Source organism: Thalassophryne amazonica, chromosome 6, assembly GCF_902500255.1.
Source record: "Thalassophryne amazonica chromosome 6, fThaAma1.1, whole genome shotgun sequence".
NCBI lineage: Eukaryota > Metazoa > Chordata > Actinopteri > Batrachoidiformes > Batrachoididae > Thalassophryne > Thalassophryne amazonica.
In genome coordinates, this window is record NC_047108.1 from 99538797 (window position 1) to 99559475 (window position 20679).

At 39.7% G+C, this 20679-nt stretch overlaps 1 protein-coding gene across 1 annotated transcript in view; it reads right to left on the reverse strand.

Annotated features, from left to right (window-relative positions):
- The window catches only part of dnajc11a (DnaJ (Hsp40) homolog, subfamily C, member 11a), a 39504-nt gene that overhangs the window by 14290 nt on the left and 4535 nt on the right, over positions 1 to 20679 (reverse strand). Inside the window, exons 2-6 of the mRNA XM_034172932.1 lie at positions 17702 to 17831; positions 17498 to 17571; positions 3414 to 3515; positions 3183 to 3311; positions 2970 to 3092 (exon numbers count right to left, since the gene is read on the reverse strand). Coding sequence (XP_034028823.1) covers positions 2970 to 3092; positions 3183 to 3311; positions 3414 to 3515; positions 17498 to 17571; positions 17702 to 17831 — 558 coding nt within the window. The remainder of the gene's footprint in view (positions 1 to 2969; positions 3093 to 3182; positions 3312 to 3413; positions 3516 to 17497; positions 17572 to 17701; positions 17832 to 20679) is intronic.

The window sequence follows — 20679 nt, forward strand, 5'->3', positions numbered from 1 at the left end:
CTAATAAGTCAATAGACACCGTTCTCATCTCAGCTTTATACACCAAACCAACCATGAAAAATTTAAGCCAGTTGCTGCTGCAAGGATATTGCAAGCAAGTTACAATGTCAGTATCTGTTCAAAATAAATAAATAAATAAATGAAATAAAATCACACTACGTTGACACGTGAATTTCTATTGTTCCGTTACACTAACATCACCACAATTTCTAGAAAAAGCTTCTGATTTAACATGGTTCATTTTCTTTAAGTAAAAGAATTGCTGCAAGAAATAAATATATATCTCAGAATGTTATATCTGACTACTTACTGTGTATAAGTATAGACAAAACCTTCTATAAATAGAAGCTAACAGCAGTGAACATCACTGTACCACTAATATGCATATGTCGCAGACATGAATGAGTGAAGCTCGTCAGCATCTCAGCATGTCATTTTGGTCCTTCAGACTTTATTTTGAGTAAATGATTCAGCAGAGCATTAGCATAGCAAAAACCTTTCAGCTTCCCCAACCCCCCAGACCCCCCTGCCTTTTTAAGCGTTTTCCTTATTTTGCCTTTCAGCTTCTGGGGGGGCTCTGCTCCCCATACTCTCTATTTTTTAAAGCATTTTTCTTTTTCTGCTTTTCAGCTGCCTCCTGTTATTACAGCTCTCTTAACCCCTTTCCACTTTAAGCATTTTTTTTAAAGTAGATGTAAATTCATATTCAAAGTTTTCAGCTAGTTGACAGTAGGGCTGTACAATATGGCCAAATTATCGTATTGCAATACTGTCATATAAATTTTCATGTAAATGTCAATTATATACATGCTGTCCATATTCTTGAGCTACTTATGTGGGTAGCGAGAGTTCCCATGGGATAAAAAAAGCTTTTCAACCTACCATCCCTGGTTCTCAAGACCAGGCACCTAAGTGGCTCTACTCTCTCTTTTTTTTCCTTTAAAGATATTTAGATGTACCTTAGTAAACACTAGTAGAGTTCCACCTTAGATCTGGAATGTATAATAGAAGATATACCTTACTGAATTTTCATATCAACATGATATACTATGACTATGATTTGACGCAAAGTGCAGCAACAGCGAAAATTAAACATTCTTAAACAAAACAGTAATAATACCACACTAATTTTGCACTCATCATAAGGTTAGGATAGTGTGCCCTCCAAAAGTATTAGAACACTTGGAATTTCATACATTTTAATGTTTATGTTATTTTAAATACAAGAAAAACAAAAAATAAAGAATAAAAATTTCTAAAATTATCTTCCTCAAACTAAAACTGAAAGCAAATCTCTAAAACTTGACAAAACCTGTAAATAATAATCAGTTTTATTGTCAGTTTTCTTTAGACAAGTCAGGGGATGGAAACAGGATAAGTGATAAGAATGATAAATGATAAGAATGGTGACAAAGGTCAGGTTAAGTTTGTACAGGAGTAAAAAGTTAAAGTTGCTCCATTAATTTTGCTCCAGCTGTATTTGTGCTGAATCTGATGCTTGTATCACCATTTGAAGGATTGTTTCAGTTATCTGCTGCACTAATAAGCCAACATGAAACAGCTGCTGTCTGTTAGTTAAACATGTGTATACGAGGTCTGTTAGAAAACTATCCAACCTTTTTATTTTTTTAAAAAACTATATGGATTTGAATCATGTGCGCTTGCATCAACCAAGCTTGAACCTTCGTGCACATGCGTGAGTTTTTTCACGCCTGTGGGTTGCATCATTCCCCTTTGGGCAGGCTTTGAGTGAGCACTGGTCCAGCCCCCTCGTCGGATTTTCATTGTCAGTAAAATGGCTGAGCGATTGGAGCAGCGCTGAATCAAATTTTTCCAGAAACTGTGAGAGACAGCCAGGTGGAAACCATTCGGAAGATTCAGACGGCTTTCGGTGAAGATACTCTGGGCGTCACACAGATTAAGGATCATTACAACCGGATTAAAGACGGCACACAGCGGCACAGCATGCGCCGCGCTCCGAGCGGTCATCGACAGGCTGAAACGACCAGATCATTTCCAAAGTGAAGGCTGTGTTGATCCGGGACGTCGTCTGACTACCAGAGAAATTGTGGAAGAGGTGTACATCAGCACTTTTGCGGCACATTCCACTGTTACAGGAGATTTTGCAATGAAAGACGTGCGGAGGAATTCGCGCGTCGGGACGGAGCCGCTAATGGCGCACAACAAAAACCACGTCCGTGTTGGAAACCATTCGGAAGATTCAGACGGCTTTCGGTGGCTTTTCAGTCGAGTGAGTATCCGAGAAATTTTGTAACAGCTGGGCATGTCACAACTTGTCCTGTGAGACTTCCAACACAGACATGTTTTTTGTTGTGCGCCATTGCGGTTCCGTGCCAACGCGCAAATTCCTCCGCACGTCTTTCATTACAAAATCTCCTGTAACAGTGGCCCTGCGCCGCTGTGGGCTGTCTTTAGGGCTGTCTTTAAGACGGGTGTAATGATCTTTAATCTATGTGACGCCCAGAGTATCCTCACCGAAAGCTGTCTGAATCTTCCGAATGGTTTCCACCTGGCTGTCTCTCACAGTTTCTGGAAAATTTTGATTCAGCGCTGCAAATTCATAGGCGAGAAGTGGGCATTTGAAAGTCCCCAGTGTATAAAAGCTCCACAGCCATATACTGTCTCACTGATGGCCCCAGTTAACATGATGGCCTCAAACAATAAGATTTTTAAACCAAAAATGAAACACACTGACTCCTTTGTGGCTCAAAGGTTTGACAAAAAGCTCCAGGAAATGTACAGTCATTTTCTACTCATAAGGCTACAGTGCCACCTTCTAATGGTTGGACTGTACCAAAGATGAGAAACAGTCAAGTGAGGTCAGCACTCACACCTACACAATAGTGGGTCACTTGATTATTTAAAAAAACTCAATAAATGATCACTGCAGATACTTCAGATCTTTAGGGGTTAAACTACATGTTGTTCCCAGTGAGGATGCAGCATACCTCCCCCCAGCCTTGAGCGGAGGTGACTCTTCTCAACACCAAATTAATGGTTCCACCTCCATTTCCATTATGGGTCGACAAAGATCCAGATAGAACAGCTGTGTTTTTTCTGGTAAGAGGAGCCTGCAGTTGTCACAGAAAAGAATTATATCAATTCATCGTGGCCATGGCTGTGGTTTAAATCATTACGTAGAATGAAGTTGAAGCAGTTACCTCTATGGACTGTGATATATGCATCCTATTGATTTCTATATGTGGGAAACTCCCTCCAACCATATCCTCGTAGTCCTCTTCATACCAATCAAAGAGGTCAGTTGCATCAATACCCACACTAATCGTTCCCTGTGAGTAAGTTCAGTGATTAACGTGTGTGCAATACAAACAATATGGATGTTTGCGTCACATTTAGATACTATGAGGTTTGCAATTTTCATCTGAACAAACCCTTGGGTTGGTCCTTTGCTGAAGTCTTCTCTCTTCCCGCTCTTTCTGAAGACGCTCATATTCTTCTCGAATCTCTGCCGGTGTTCGTTTTCTTTCCACCACCTGTGATATAACGTGAATGTAATGAAAATGGTGGATTGGTTGTTTCATAGTGAGCAGATATGTATCATGTTTTCTCCTGCCAGGACCAGCATTTTGACAATTTTGTTAATGGTCTGAGGACAAACTGCGCCAAACTTTTCGTTATATGTGGTTTATATTCACTTAGCAACCATACTTCCAGTCATTTGCCGTCATTTGAAAAACTTCAAGGCTGAAGTATATTAAGAGTATAACATAATATGTCTCTGACAACTACACTTATTAACTACAGACTGAACTGCCAGATCAGCAAAAAGCTTTACCACTGTGGGTTCCATTTTCAGAATCACAGACAGTAAGGTGGAAGGTCTTGTCTGTATTTTTAAACCTTAATTTTTCTTTCCGTAGAAGACTTACTTCGAACATTTTTAACATTAAAGCTGGGTGTACACTACACAATGATACATTAAATTATTGTTGTACCCTAAAGCATGAATGTAAAGTAACAGCACATTTCAGAAGAGTCACATATACATTTCAATTACAGTCTGCTCCTCGCAGCAAAGATGTACCGTCCAGGAGAAGTGCAACAAGATGCGGTCCCATCCGTGGCTGATGCAGAGACCAACTTGTACACGCACCTTTGTGCATAACCATTCCTCTTTTCTTTTGGCTGCTCCTGTTCATGGATTCAACTGTGTGTCATCCATCTCCACATAATCTGAATTTATTGTCGAAGTGTTTTTTATAATCTGCATATTGCAGAGGGTGCAGTTACAAACTGGCGTATTCACTGAAGGGTGAGTGTGTCATGCATATAGGTCTGTGTCATGAAGTGCAAATGCGTAGTGTGTGAGTTTTCACCTATCTTATACCTTGTTATAAGCCTGATGATGAAATAGGACAGCCTGCATCTCACAAGACAAATTTATTTATTTATTTTTATTTAATTCAATTTAATCAGGTTGGTCCCATTGAGATGGAGATCTCTTTTGCAAGGGAGACCTGGACAATGACAAAGTTTCCAAGTTACCTAACATGCATGTCTTTAAATGTGGGAGGACACCGGAGCACCCGGAAGAAACCCACGCAAACACGGGGAGAACATGCAAACTCCACACAGAAAGGCCACAGGTGGGAATCAAACCCATGACCTTCTTGCTGTGAGGCAACAGTGCTAATCACTAAACCGCCATGGTGCCAAACAAACTGCAAAATGGCATGTGCTTCTATATGGACCTGCATAGGGATGGGTATCGAGAACCGGTTCCTTTCGGGTATAGTTAAGAAATTATTCGATCCACCGACATCAATAAGCTTTGTGCTTAACGATTCTGTTATCGGTCCTTCAGAGTGGCCGTTGCTTTGGGGGGTGTTTGTCAGGAAAATGATAATTTCTCTACATTGATTACAGACCCTGCAGTGGGTCCGTAATCAACTTTTCTGCAGCACGGCTTTGCTTTGAACCTTGAACCAATCGAAGGAGTGGTTTGCAGATTGAAGCAATGCTTCGATCTACTGCTTCGTTTATTCTTTCTTTGGCTTAATTTTCCCCCGCTAAAACCCTAAAGAGCATACATCTGTGAGTATTATTTACCTTTTCTATGTTAAACCGACCTGTTATGGTCTTCTGAAACAGTTGATAGATGTATTTTATAACTTAAAAACGGGAGTGATGCTAACACGTTAGCATGTCTATGGCATTTTCAATATTAAAAGTTAGCATTAAGCAGTTGCAGCTGTCATCACGTTCGGGTGCATTTGTTTTCAAATTGTAATATTTCTTAAATTTATTTTTGTTTATATGTTAATAATCTAATGATTATTATATACAATATATACTTATTATAAACAATTTTAGAAAAAGAGACAAAAAGAACATGAATAGAAACACAACAGAAAATATAAAAGCAACTAACAATTAACATAAATAAATAAAATAAATACATACATACAGAAATAAATGTTTCCTGTGAACACCTAGTGACTCTTACACCTCCATTTCATCCCTGTCTTCTTTAAGTTTAAAGTAGACCTGCATTGAAATAAATGTGGTCAGATTTCAGAAAGAAATAGCTGATATGTATTTATAAGACCCTTGTGAATGCAGTAAAGTAAATCTGTAAGCCCAAATTTGTAATTCAGTGGAGAAATCTTCGTTTAAAAATGACAAATTTGCAGCTAAAATTTAGCCCTCTGTGAAAATAGTTTGTACAGCCGTATCATTTCCATGACGTCAAGGACAATCAATCAATCAATCAATCAATTTTTTTATATAGCGCCAAATCACAACAAACAGTTGCCCCAAGGCGCTTTATATTGTAAGGCAAGGCCATACAATAATTATGTAAAACCCCAACGGTCAAAACGACCCCCTGTGAGCAAGCACTTGGCTACAGTGGGAAGGAAAAACTCCCTTTTAACAGGAAGAAACCTCCAGCAGAACCAGGCTCAGGGAGGGGCAGTCTTCTGCTGGGACTGGTTGGGGCTGAGGGAGAGAACCAGGAAAAAGACATGCTGTGGAGGGGAGCAGAGATCGATCACTAATGATTAAATGCAGAGTGGTGCATACAGAGCAAAAAGAGAAAGAAAACAGTGCATCATAGGAACCCCCCAGCAGTCTACGTCTATAGCAGCATAACTAAGGGATGGTTCAGGGTCACCTGATCCAGCCCTAACTATAAGCTTTAGCAAAAAGGAAAGTTTTAAGCCTAATCTTAAAAGTAGAGAGGGTGTCTGTCTCCCTGATCTGAATTGGGAGCTGGTTCCACAGGAGAGGAGCCTGAAAGCTGAAGGCTCTGCCTCCCATTCTACTCTTACAAACCCTAGGAACTACAAGTAAGCCTGCAGTCTGAGAGCGAAGCGCTCTATTGGGGTGATATGGTACTACGAGGTCCCTAAGATAAGATGGGACCTGATTATTCAAAACCTTATAAGTAAGAAGAAGAATTTTAAATTCTATTCTAGAATTAACAGGATGCCAATGAAGAGAGGCCAATATGGGTGAGATATGCTCTCTCCTTCTAGTCCCCGTCAGTACTCTAGCTGCAGCATTTTGAATTAACTGAAGGCTTTTTAGGGAACTTTTAGGACAACCTGATAATAATGAATTACAATAGTCCAGCCTAGAGGAAATAAATGCATGAATTAGTTTTTCAGCATCACTCTGAGACAAGACCTTTCTGATTTTAGAGATATTGCGTAAATGCAAAAAGCAGTCCTACATATTTGTTTAATATGCGCTTTGAATGACATATCCTGATCAAAAATGACTCAAGATTTCTCACAGTATTACTAGAGGTCAGGGTAATGCCATCCACAGTAAGGATCTGGTTAGACACCATGTTTCTAAGATTTGTGGGGCCAAGTACAATAACTTCAGTTTTATCTGAGTTTAAAAGCAGGAAATTAGAGGTCATCCATGTCTTTATGTCTGTAAGACGATCCTGCAGTTTAGCTAATTGGTGTGTGTCCTCTGGCTTCATGGATAGATAAAGCTGGGTATCATCTGCGTAACAATGAAAATTTAAGCAATACCGTCTAATAATACTGCCTAAGGGAAGCATGTATAAAGTGAATAAAATTGGTCCTAGCACAGAACCTTGTGGAACTCCATAATTAACTTTAGTCTGTGAAGAAGATTCCCCATTTACATGAACAAATTGTAATCTATTAGACAAATATAATTCAAACCACCGCAGCACAGTGCCTTTAATACCTATGGCATGCTCTAATCTCTGTAATAAAATTTTATGGTCAACAGTATCAAAAGCAGCACTGAGGTCTAACAGAACAAGCACAGAGATGAGTCCACTGTCCGAGGCCATAAGAAGATCATTTGTAACCTTCACTAATGCTGTTTCTGTACTATGATGAATTCTAAAACCTGACTGAAACTCTTCAAATAGACCATTCCTCTGCAGATGATCAGTTAGCTGTTTTACAACTACCCTTTCAAGAATTTTTGAGAGAAAAGGAAGGTTGGAGATTGGCCTATAATTAGCTAAGATAGCTGGGTCAAGTGATGGCTTTTTAAGTAATGGTTTAATTACTGCCACCTTAAAAGCCTGTGGTACATAGCCAACTAGCAAAGATAGATTGATCATATTTAAGATCGAAGCATTAAATAATGGTAGGGCTTCCTTGAGCAGCCTGGTAGGAATGGGGTCTAATAAACATGTGATGGTTTGGATGAAGTAACTAATGAAATAACTCAGACAGAACAATCGGAGAGAAAGAGTCTAACCAAATACCGGCATCACTGAAAGCAGCCAAAGATAACGATACGTCTTTGGGATGGTTATGAGTAATTTTTTCTCTAATAGTTAAAATTTTGTTAGCAAAGAAAGTCATGAAGTCATTACTAGTTAAAGTTAATGGAATACCCGGCTCAATAGAGCTCTGACTCTTTGTCAGCCTGGCTACAGTGCTGAAAAGAAACCTGGGGTTGTTCTTATTTTCTTCAATTAGTGATGAGTAGAAAGATGTCCTAGCTTTACGGAGGGCTTTTTTATAGAGCAACAGACTCTTTTTCCAGGCTAAGTGAAGATCTTCTAAATTAGTGAGACGCCATTTCCTCTCCAACTTACGGGTTATCTGCTTTAAGCTATGAGTTTGTGAGTTATACCACGGAGTCAGGCACTTCTGATTTAAAGCTCTCTTTTTTAGAGGAGCTACAGCATCCAAAGTTGTCTTCAATGAGGATGTAAAACTATTGACGAGATACTCTATCTCACTTACAGAGTTTAGGTAGCTACTCTGCACTGTGTTGGTATATGGCATTGGAGAACATAAAGAAGGAATCATATCCTTAAACCTAGTTACAGCGCTTTCTGAAAGACTTCTAGTGTAATGAAACTTATTCCCCACTGCTGGGTAGTCCATCAGAGTAAATGTAAATGTTATTAAGAAATGATCAGACAGAAGGGAGTTTTCAGGGAATACTGTTAAGTCTTCTATTTCCGTACCATAAGTCAGAACAAGATCTAAGATATGATTAAAGTGGTGGGTGGACTCATTTACTTTTTGAGCAAAGCCAATAGAGTCTAATAATAGATTAAATGCAGTGTTGAGGCTGTCATTCTCAGCATCTGTGTGGATGTTAAAATCGCCCACTATAATTATCTTATCTGAGCTAAGCACTAAGTCAGACAAAAGGTCTGAAAATTCACAGAGAAACTCACAGTAACGTCCAGGTGGACGATAGATAATAACAAATAAAACTGGTTTTTGGGACTTCCAATTTGGATGGACAAGACTAAGAGTCAAGCTTTCAAATGAATTAAAGCTCTGTCTGGGTTTTTGATTAATTAATAAGCTGGAATGGAAGATTGCTGCTAATCCTCCGCCCAGGCCCGTGCTACGAGCATTCTGACAGTTAGTGTGACTCGGGGGTGTTGACTCATTTAAACTAACATATTCATCCTGCTGTAACCAGGTTTCTGTAAGGCAGAATAAATCAATATGTTGATCAATTATTATATCATTTACCAACAGGGACTTAGAAGAGAGAGACCTAATGTTAAATAGACCACATTTAACTGTTTTAGTCTGTGGTGCAGTTGAAGGTGCTATATTATTTTTTCTTTTTGAATTTTTATGCTTAAATAGATTTTTGCTGGTTACTGGTAGTCTGGGAGCAGGCACCGTCTCTACGGGGATGGGGTAATGAGGGGCTGGCAGGGGGAGAGAAGCTGCAGAGAGGTGTGTAAGACTACAACTCTGCTTCCTGGTCCCAACCCTGGATAGTCACGGTTTGGAGGATTTAAGAAAATTGGCCAGATTTCTAGAAATGAGAGCTGCTCCATCCAAAGTGGGATGGATGCCGTCTCTCCTAACAAGACCAGGTTTTCCCCAGAAGCTTTGCCAATTATCTATGAAGCCCACCTCATTTTTTGGACACCACTCAGACAGCCAGCAATTCAAGGAGAACATGCGGCTAAACATGTCACTCCCGGTCTGATTGGGGAGGGGCCCAGAGAAAACTACAGAGTCCGACATTGTTTTTGCAAAGTTACACACCGATTTAATGTTAATTTTAGTGACCTCCGATTGGCGTAACCGGGTGTCATTACTGCCGACGTGAATTACAATCTTACCAAATTTACGCTTAGCCTTAGCCAGCAGTTTCAAATTTCCTTCAATGTCGCCTGCTCTGGCCCCCAGAAGACAATTGACTATGGTTGCTGGTGTCGCTAACTTCACATTTCGCAAAACAGAGTCGCCAATAACCAGAGTTTGATCCTCGGCGGGTGTGTCGTCAAGTGGGGAAAAACGGTTAGAGATGTGAACGGGTTTGCGGTGTACACAGGGCTTCTGTTTAGGGCTACGCTTCCTCCTCACAGTCACCCAGTCAGCCTGCTTTCCCGGCTGCTCGGGATCTGCCAGGGGGTAACTAACGGCGGCTAAGCTACCTTGGTCCGCACCGACTACAGGGGCCTGGCTAGCTGTAGAATTTTCCACGGTGCGGAGCCGAGTCTCCAATTCGCCCAGCCTGGCCTCCAAAGCTACGAATAAGCTACACTTATTACAAGTACCGTTACTGCTCATATTTGTCTAATAGATTACAATTTGTTCATGTAAATGGGGAATCTTCTTCACAGACTAAAGTTAATTATGGAGTTCCACAAGGTTCTGTGCTAGGACCAATTTTATTCACTTTATACATGCTTCCCTTAGGCAGTATTATTAGACGGTATTGCTTAAATTTTCATTGTTATGCAGATGATACCCAGCTTTATCTATCCATGAAGCCAGAGGACACACACCAATTAGCTAAACTGCAGGATTGTCTTACAGACATAAAGACATGGATGACCTCTAATTTCCTGCTTTTAAACTCAGATAAAACTGAAGTTATTGTACTTGGCCCCACAAATCTTAGAAACATGGTGTCTAACCAGATCCTTACTCTGGATGGCATTACCCTGACCTCTAGTAATACTGTGAGAAATCTTGGAGTCATTTTTGATCAGGATATGTCATTCAAAGCGCATATTAAACAAATATGTAGGACTGCTTTTTGCATTTACGCAATATCTCTAAAATCAGAAAGGTCTTGTCTCAGAGTGATGCTGAAAAACTAATTCATGCATTTATTTCCTCTAGGCTGGACTATTGTAATTCATTATTATCAGGTTGTCCTAAAAGTTCCCTAAAAAGCCTTCAGTTAATTCAAAATGCTGCAGCTAGAGTACTGACGGGGACTAGAAGGAGAGAGCATATCTCACCCATATTGGCCTCTCTTCATTGGCTTCCTGTTAATTCTAGAATAGAATTTAAAATTCTTCTTCTTACTTATAAGGTTTTGAATAATCAGGTCCCATTTTATCTTAGGGACCTCGTAGTACCATATCACCCCAATAGAGCGCTTCGCTCTCAGACTGCAGGCTTACTTGTAGTTCCTAGGGTTTGTAAGAGTAGAATGGGAGGCAGAGCCTTCAGCTTTCAGGCTCCTCTCCTGTGGAACCAGCTCCCAATTCAGATCAGGGAGACAGACACCCTCTCTACTTTTAAGATTAGGCTTAAAACTTTCCTTTTTGCTAAAGCTTATAGTTAGGGCTGGATCAGGTGACCCTGAACCATCCCTTAGTTATGCTGCTATAGACGTAGACTGCTGGGGGGTTCCCATGATGCACTGTTTCTTTCTCTTTTTGCTCTGTATGCACCACTCTGCATTTAATCATTAGTGATCGATCTCTGCTCCCCTCCACAGCATGTCTTTTTCCTGGTTCTCTCCCTCAGCACCAACCAGTCCCAGCAGAAGACTGCCCCTCCCTGAGCCTGGTTCTGCTGGAGGTTTCTTCCTGTTAAAAGGGAGTTTTTCCTTCCCACTGTAGCCAAGTGCTTGCTCACAGGGGGTCGTTTTGACCGTTGGGGTTTTACATAATTATTGTATGGCCTTGCCTTGCAATATAAAGCGCCTTGGGGCAACTGTTTGTTGTGATTTGGCGCTATATAAAAAAAAAAATGATTGACTGCTAAATGAGGCCGAGGAATAACTAAACATTTCACACCCAGAGCAGAAAAGTGCGGGAGAGACAGGAGAAGCCGCCATGCTAAATCGGCTAAGAGCTAGTAGCTACGCTAAGCTAGCGGATTCCTAAAAACACGCAAAGTGAATAATGTGTAAATAATTTAGAGGTGATTCAGCCGAAGGAGTGCTTTAGTTAAGGCACGTAAAGATTACCCTGGGAAACAAATCGTAATCTAGATAACTAGATCAATCTAACTGCGCAGATTAAACAGCTAACAGATACAGAAAAACACCGCTGTGCTCCGGAACAGGAAGTGATACAATACCGCAGTGAGAGCCAACCACCAGTAGAGGCAAGCAAGAGATACCAGCATCAGATTTGCCAAGACAACGCGCTCCCACCTTCAGTCCGATCCCGCATTGAAATTGATTTTATCTGTTAGTAATGTTACTTATACACGTCCTGGTTTCAACATCCAAAAGTAAGCTGCAGATCTGTGTGCTCAGATCAGCAACGACATCGACAGCGGGCGCCGTTCTTCCTCTCCCGCTCTCTGCCTCCACTGCGCTTATTAAGTCTGCAGGCTCGTTAACAAGCTCGTTAACCACCGACACGGGCCACTCACACCGCCCGTGTCTGCTTTGCAGCCGGTGTTGTGCCAGATTCAGCGCACAACACCGGCATCACCTCTCTGTCTACTGAATGGAGCTGAAACACACTTGGCACAAGTCCTGAGATTACGCTCGCTGTTTTAATGCGAAGCGGCCGGTACACCTGTTGCTGCAAGGACAGACTTCTTGCGGCAAAATCCACAGCACCGCTCGTCTCGGCAATCGAAGCCCATGAGCTCCATGGACGCTGAGAGAGGTTTATATATTTTTAATGACTGGGATTCTTTGCGGGTCTCGCCTCCATATCACGCGATGGTAACGGAGGCGAAAGACAGTAGATTTTCACTGCGACACCACTCAATCAAACGGGCGTATGAAAAAGTCCCCGAAAATAATTTTCAAGCACAAATAAAAGAAATGTGTACTCACCAAACGTGCCGCAAGACAATATGAAGTTTTAAAAAAGTAGATCCTTCCGTATAAGACAAGAAAAAGGTGCAGATGCAAACTGACGTAAATCCACAAATTAACAATTGGTGCAATGCATGCTGGGAGAGGGTCTTGTCCGTGACGTCTCGGCAGCGTCCATGATGAGAGGGACAGTTTGCGGAGGGCTAAATGTTAGCTGTAAATTTGTCCATTTCAAATGAAGATTTCTCCGTTGAATGACAGATCTGGGCTTGCAGATTTACTTTACTACATTCAGAAGGATCTCATGTGTAAATGTAAGTCATTTTTTGTTCAAAAAATCTGACTGCATTTTTTTCAATGCAGGTCTCCTTTAATGACAGTTTGTTTCGGTCAAACCATATTTTCAATTTGTTAATTTCTTCAGTAATTTCCTCCAGAACTATCTGCCAAACTAGAAAACTGCTGTATCCTAGTGTATAATAAAAATGTTATTGTGCTGTTTTGCACCTGTCTTAAAGTAACCCTGAGAATGTATTTGTTATTTAATTTTGTTTTAGCACTCTGGGGTCAGTCTGAACTGGGAGCGAAGAGCTGGATGTACTTGTTATTATTACACTGATAGCACGACTTTGTTTTTTGTAGCCACTAACGACTGGGAGTGAAGCATGCTGGGATCATTCGGAACTGGGAGCGAAGAGCTGCTTTTATTATGTCTTTGTAAGAGAGAGAAAATAACTTTCAGATGCCTGTTGATTAAAGAAATTATGTGCGCCAGGGAGGTTGAGTTGGCCACTCACCCTCCCTTCGCGGACACACTAGAAAAAAGGGAGTAGAACCATGCTTCAACAGAGTCTGCTGCGGGTTAACGTACGAACGCCCAGCCGGTTGACAGGCGCACTCTGCTGAAGGTGTTGGCTCTCCACCTTAAAGGCGTCACGGTAAGAGAAAAATGCGCTGCAACCACTTGTGTTTGATGTAACTGCTTTTGTGGGGAATAAATATACGCCTTTTTATTCTAGCAAAATGCAGTCTGTGTGATCATTTCTGTGTGCCGATCTGACCGAACCTTGTGTTTCAAAACACCTAGTAAGAGCAGAATACTACTGGAATTAATTTAAATAAAGAAAGTTGTTTTTTTCTCACCAAAATGGATGCTGCACTCACTGCAGTTTATTGTATGGAATAGTCCCAGATTGCATTTCAGAGCTTCTACAACCCCTGGCAAAAATTATGGAATCACCGGCCTCGGAGGATGTTCATTCAGTTGTTTAATTTTGTAGAAAAAAAGCAGATCGCAGACATGACACAAACTAAAGTCATTTCAAATGGCAACTTTCTGGCTTTAAGAAACACTATAAGAAATCAGGAAAACAAACTGTGGCAGTCAGTAACGGTTACTTTTTTAGACCAAGCAGAGGGGAAAAAAATATGGAATCACTCAATTCTGAGGAAAAAATTATGGAATCATGAAAAACAAAAGAACGCTCCAACACATCACTAGTATTTTGTTGCACCACCTCTGGCTTTTATAACAGCTTGCAGTCTCTGAGGCATGGACTTAATGAGTGACAAACAGTACTCTTCATCAATCTGGCTCCAACTTTCTCTGACTGCTGTTGCCAGATCAGCTTTGCAGGTTGGAGCCTTGTCATGGATCATTTTCTTCAACTTCCACCAAAGATTTTCAATTGGATTAAGATCCGGACTATTTGCAGGCCATGACATTGACCGTATGTGTCTTTTTGCAAGGAATGTTTTCACAGTTTTTGCTCTATGGCAAGATGCATTATCATCTTGAGAAATGATTTCATCATCCCCAAACATCCTTCCAATTGATGGGATAAGAAAAGTGTCCAAAATATCAACGTAAACTTGTGCATTTATTGATGATGTAATGACAGCCATCTCCCCAGTGCCTTTACCTGACATGCAGCCCCATATCATCAATGACTGTGGAAATTTACATGTTCTCTTCAGGCAGTCATCTTTATAAATCTCATTGGAATGGCACCAAACAAAAGTTCCAGCATCATCACCTTGCCCAATGCAGATTCGAGATTCATCACTGAATATGACTTTCATCCAGTCATCCACATTCCACGATTGCTTTTCCTTAGCCCATTGTAACCTTGTTTTTTTCTGTTTAGGTGTTAATGATGGCTTTCGTTTAGCTTTTCTGTATGTAAATCCCATTTCCTTTAGGCGGTTTCTTACAGTTCGGTCACAGACGTTGACTCCAGTTTCCTCCCATTCGTTCCTCATTTGTTTTGTTGTGCATTTTCGATTTTTGAGACATATTGCTTTAAGTTTTCTGTCTTGACGCATTGATGTCTTCCTTGGTCTATCAGTATGTTTGCCTTTAACAACCTTCCCATGTTGTTTGTATTTGGTCCAGAGTTTAGACACAGCTGACTGTGAACAACCAACATCTTTTGCAACATTGCGTGATGATTTACCCTCTTTTAAGAGTTTGATAATCCTCTCCTTTGTTTCAATTGACATCTCTCGTGTTGGAGCCATGATTCATGTCAGTCTACTTAGTGCAACAGCTCTCCAAGGTGTGATCATTCCTTTTTAGATGCAGACTAACAAGCAGATCTGATTTGATGCAGGTGTTAGTTTTGGGGATGAAATTTACAGGGTGATTCCATAATTTATTCCTCAGAATTCAGTGAGTCCATATTTTTTTCCCTCTGGTCTAAAAAAGTAACTGTTACTGACTGCCACAATTTTTTTTCTTGATTTCTTATAGTGTTTCTTAAAGCCAGAAAGTTGCCATTTGAAATGACTTTAGTTTTGTGTCATGTCTGTGATCTGCTTTTTTCCTACAAAATTAAACAACTGAATGAACATCCTCCGAGGCCAGTGATTCCATAATTTTTGCCAGGGGTTGTAGAACTGAAACATTTTCGTGCATGTGGTGTTGGGGGGTAATTTTGGGTTTCAGCTTTTTTTGTTTTTCACCACTTTCATCCCTGAATATGTCAATTGTGATTCACTTTTGTGTGGATTAAAGTTACTAAGTGGGACTCCTGTCTTGTTGCGAGAAAGAAACGAGAATCGTCCTCCGTTCTGTTCACACAGCTCCAAACGTTATGCGGCTCTCTGACGAGTCAAGTTAGAACGATAGAATCCAGTCTGAATTAATAACTTCAAAGCGAAACACCGTTTTGTTTACTTTTATTTAAGTCCACAGATCAAGGATACAGTGACCAATTTCATATTTATTTACTTTAAGACTCAATGAAATACATAGAAAACCTGTAAAGCCTACTTTTAGTACAAAATTCACGAGGTATCGAAAAGGGAATCGATAAGGAATCGGATGGATAATCAGAATGGATAATGGCATCGACAGCGATAAAATCTTATCGATACCCATCCCTAGGTCACCTGCAGTAACATGCATTCTCTATTGCACAATTTAGTAGAGTACGATCATCTTAAGGTTTCCAAAAATTCTGAAAACATTTTTTTCCCTATTTAAAATCAAAATGATCAAAACCACTTTCAAATAGTGGGGAAACACGATTATACAGCAGGCATCATGTATGCTCATGCAAACACAACAAACTGGTGTTAACCACTAATTAATGTTTGGAAAAAAAAAAACAGTAAAAGTGAAGAGTGGTCATGCTTTTAGTTTTGGTTTCTCTTTATACAGAAACACTTGGTACTCTCCTGCAGTGCTTTCAAATGTGAAAGTATAAATGGACTTGCTTTAGAGAAGCAATTTTATTTATGTCACAACATTCAGGTACAAAGACAACTCAAAGTGCTTTAGAAAGATTAAAAAAAAGACTATATATTACATTCAAATACATATGTCAGTGTTGTTCTTTTTAAATCTGTAGATTTGTTTTGCCAAGTCTGAGAAAAATAAATAAAACCTAGTATTTTCTGAGCAAGAGAGAGTAAAAAACCAACTATTTACTCAGCCTGTCGTGATAATCGATATATATCAACTTATCATTCAATATATGAAGATGAACACAATCCATTTTGTTGGCCTCAATAATTGCCCTTTAAATGCACAGTTATCACCAACATTTCAGCGAGTTACCAACATGTGCAGCGAGTTTCCATCTAGAAAGTTTTGATGCGTGCATGGACTCGGTTTCAAAGCCTAATTCCACAGCTCCAGTGTGGGAACATTTGAGATTGAAGTCAAATGAGCAAGAATGAGAACCCAAAGCAGACAAGCCGGTATGTTGACTTTTCTTGAAAACAGTGGCAATGAAAACTTGAAATACAACCAACCTGAAACTGCACCTCAAACATCACAATCTCATCCAGTTTTCCTAACTGGGAACAAAAACTGCAGCCGAGCCAGAGAGACCCCACCTCCTTCTCTTAGACAGTTTGCTATTTAGGATGCACTTACCTAACAGTGCAAATATAAACAAGACAGCGCAAAATGTAGCACACTCACAAAAAGTGTTACTCATTTCACGATTAAAGACATGCAGCTATTCAACACAGCTGAAAAACCAGCGTCTCAAAAGGATGGACTTGCATCAATATGCCATATTACATAAGTGACATGAAATGGTCTGAAAATAACGACAAAAATAATATTGTGATATTATGGATTATCCTCATATTTTCTGAGGCAAACAGCTAAATTTGTTATTGTGACAGGCCTGTTATTTAGCACTCTTTACAGTACATTAAGAGGCATCTGATTGTCAAAATTCCATAATATACAAATTCATCAATATTCCTCCAAGACAACTGGTGATTTTTAATTCATGTTTACACATATAAATTTTAGTTATGGTATGACTTTGCCCATCTGACACACTTAGCTACAATATGATTTAAACACTAAAAATGCATTCAATACAAAATATCATTAAATATGTCAATTATTTCTGAGATGTATCTAACTGACTACCATGGGGTTTAGGGCAGACAGCTGGTTAACACGGTCAAGATTGTTTGTAATGGTCTATAACAACTGCCCATGTGGATTTTTTGTGACTACAGTGTACAATGCGTTTACCTCCCATCCTTCAACATCAAGTCCTCGCTTGCCATATATATCATATATAGCTCGAGCCTGTGGGTCACTGAGAACTAAAAGAGATGGGTAGGTATTGGTAGTGCAGTTTATTATAGTTTAATGTACATCACAACATTTAGCACATTAGAATCACATGCAGCCAAAAGGGAGCCACCTGAATGATGCGATTGATGGTTTTCTTACCTTCATAAGCTTCGTGTACAAGATTAAAAAGCTGTTCTGCTTGACGCTTTAGCTCAGGGTCCCGGTGCTTGTCTGGATGGTATAACATGCATAGCCGTCTATAGGCCACTTTCAGCTCCTCCTGTGTTGCCTAAAATATAATAAGAAAATGGAAAATTATTCGGAGACAAAAACTGTAGTTGAGGTTTTTGTTAAATCATAAGAGCAGTCACACAATGCAGCCCTATGCCCCTGCTATGTGTGCCTGAATAACCAATATAGCAAAAATGGAAATGTAATTTTTTTCTCTCTCACTATAATCAAGAGATATTCAGTCTGTATAATTTTGTGCTGACTGTTAGACTTAAAGGATTCTTATTATATCAGTGTGCACGTTTACGCTCATGACCTTGCCAAAACTGTTGATAAGCAAGGTCAGGCAGATGGAATAATTATGGATTTCAATAAGGCTTGAGACCATGTCCCTCATCAACAACTCCTGCTCAAGCTGAAAAATGCAGAAACCACCGGATCATTACATATGTATATCAGCAATTTCCTTACAAAGCCTTCTCAGCATGTTTTGGAAGGGTGTCCTCTGTAAGGCATACCCCAGAGTACTGACGTTGGACCACTGTCATTTATCTTGTATCTAAATGACCTGCCTGAAGAAATACTGCCCAAATAAGACTCCTAGCTGACAACTGCATAGTATATCGTGAGACATCTTCTGATGAGAAAAGGCAGAGTCTATGAAATTATATAAACATCCTCTGTGACTGGGAGTCCCATTACCAAATTAAACAATGTTGCCAAGTATTACACCATGCATGTAGCCCGTATAAAGTCTTACATTCAGTCAACATATTTCATGAATAATAAAGCTCTTGAGCCTGCCAACCTAGCTAGGGGTGGAGATCAATCCCAAACTGAAATGGGTTGACTGTATAAATAGCACAATTCTAAAGCATACAAGGTTCTTGGCCTGTTCTGTACAAATCTTTACAGCGGCTTGCCAACAGTTAAAGAGACCGCCGATAAAACCTTAATGAGAGTGAAATTGGAATGCTGTACTAGTATATGGGACATCTACAATCAACATCATCAAAAACAGACTGGAAGCATTCCAATACAGAGTAGGCAGATTTGTCTGCAAAGACTTTTGCCATATATCTTGTGTTTCCACAATATCAAACTTTAGCCAGAAATTATTGTTAAAGGAACAGAGAACTATTTGTAGGCTCACCCTACTCTAAAAGTCTATCATATGGTTCCCATGGATACTGTTCAAGTCTTCAGACCAAAACAGAAAGTGTCTTTCTACTTCCAAAATCAGCAAATCTCATTTAATCATCCTATCTGAATGAGGGCCTTGGTCTTCTGTAGCTTGATGGGGATACAGGGGGACTTATGGTCTTTACTGGGGTTTTATCAGGAGCAGAACTGTCAGATAACTGTGATAATCCCAGTTCACTGTTTGACAAATGGTTCATATGTCCACTGGCCTTTATAAGTACTTGGATGCTTTGTTGCATCATCTCTAGAGGTCCATAGCAGGTCACGGTATTATTGAAAAACCAGTATATGACACTCAGTACGCATAGCTAATTCTGTTCCCAAATTTCTGATATGTCAGCGCTGGATGTAGCAAGCAGTTAGTCCACTGTTTTGTATGAAAGGTCCAAGTGCTTTCAAAAATATTTTGTGTCTTAAATCATGGTGCAACACAACAAACAAGAGCAGCACACCAGTGGTGAAGAGGAGAAAGAGAAAAAAAATCCTAAAGGTTTGCTTTTTTTCCCCTAAATATGTGGAAAGTCTCTTTCTGAGGATAGAATGCAATAAAAGCAGGGATAAAACCTTCTTACCTGTCAATGAGGTAACGCTTTCTAGATAAATACACAAGTTATCCATTCTTCATGCCTACTGTGTTGGCCAGGGCCTTAGCCAGAGGGAAAGAAAAAAAAAAAAAAAAAAGAGAACCCCCCCCCCCCCAACCCCACCCTATCCCCTTTGAGTAAAGGCCAACTTCTGAAGACATTTTTTGCATATACTATACGTTATGATAGTAATAACAACAACAATAATCATATTTTTTAACAACTACAATGTTTATCAGTATTACTCTGCCTTAGATTTACAATAAGCTAATTTGGGATCTCTGTACGAGGGGTACATGCTGGGCCGGGCAAAGTTCACAACGACCAAAACACACAATAAGCTCCAACAGCAAAGAAATTACTGAAAATTTTGAGCGATGGAAAATTGATCTTTTCAAAGAATTTTGCAAAAAAACAAAAAAACAAAAAACAAAAACACACTACAAAATAAGTGGTAAATGGAAGAAAGAACTTGTGGCCTGATCTTATGTACTTATACATGACAAAATGCTCCCATAGTATAAACTAAAGATGAATGGAGCCCATTAAGAAAAGAATGTCTTTACTGACATCCGTCAGTTGACAATTCCCAATCCGCCAAAACTGTCAGACCTTTGGGAAAACAAGCCATCAGCAAAAAGCAACCCCCCTCCCCAACTCCCCCCACTGCTTGCAGATATTAACAAGTATTGCATACAGAAAGATGAGCAAAACTTATACACAGGGTATACAGACTGGGGCATGACCATTTCTAGGGTTTTTATGCAGACTGAGACCTGTCCATTTCTAGGATTTGTATACAGAGACTGTGTACTATATATATATATATATATATATATATATATATATATATATATATATATGTTTATTTGAAATGGGACAATGCATATTGATGAACATTGTTGCATGTAAATATGCCGGATTACAGCAGGATGCTAATTTCCATCCAGAGCCCCAGTAACATAGAAACAGACTAAGACCACACAACATACCAAAATAAATTAATCATGATAGAAAAACAATTCAAACAGAATATACATACAAATATTTACAATTCAAAGTAGCAATAATTGACAGTTAATAAGCAGCCGACAGGTGGAGGAACCAAAAGAGTTTTAT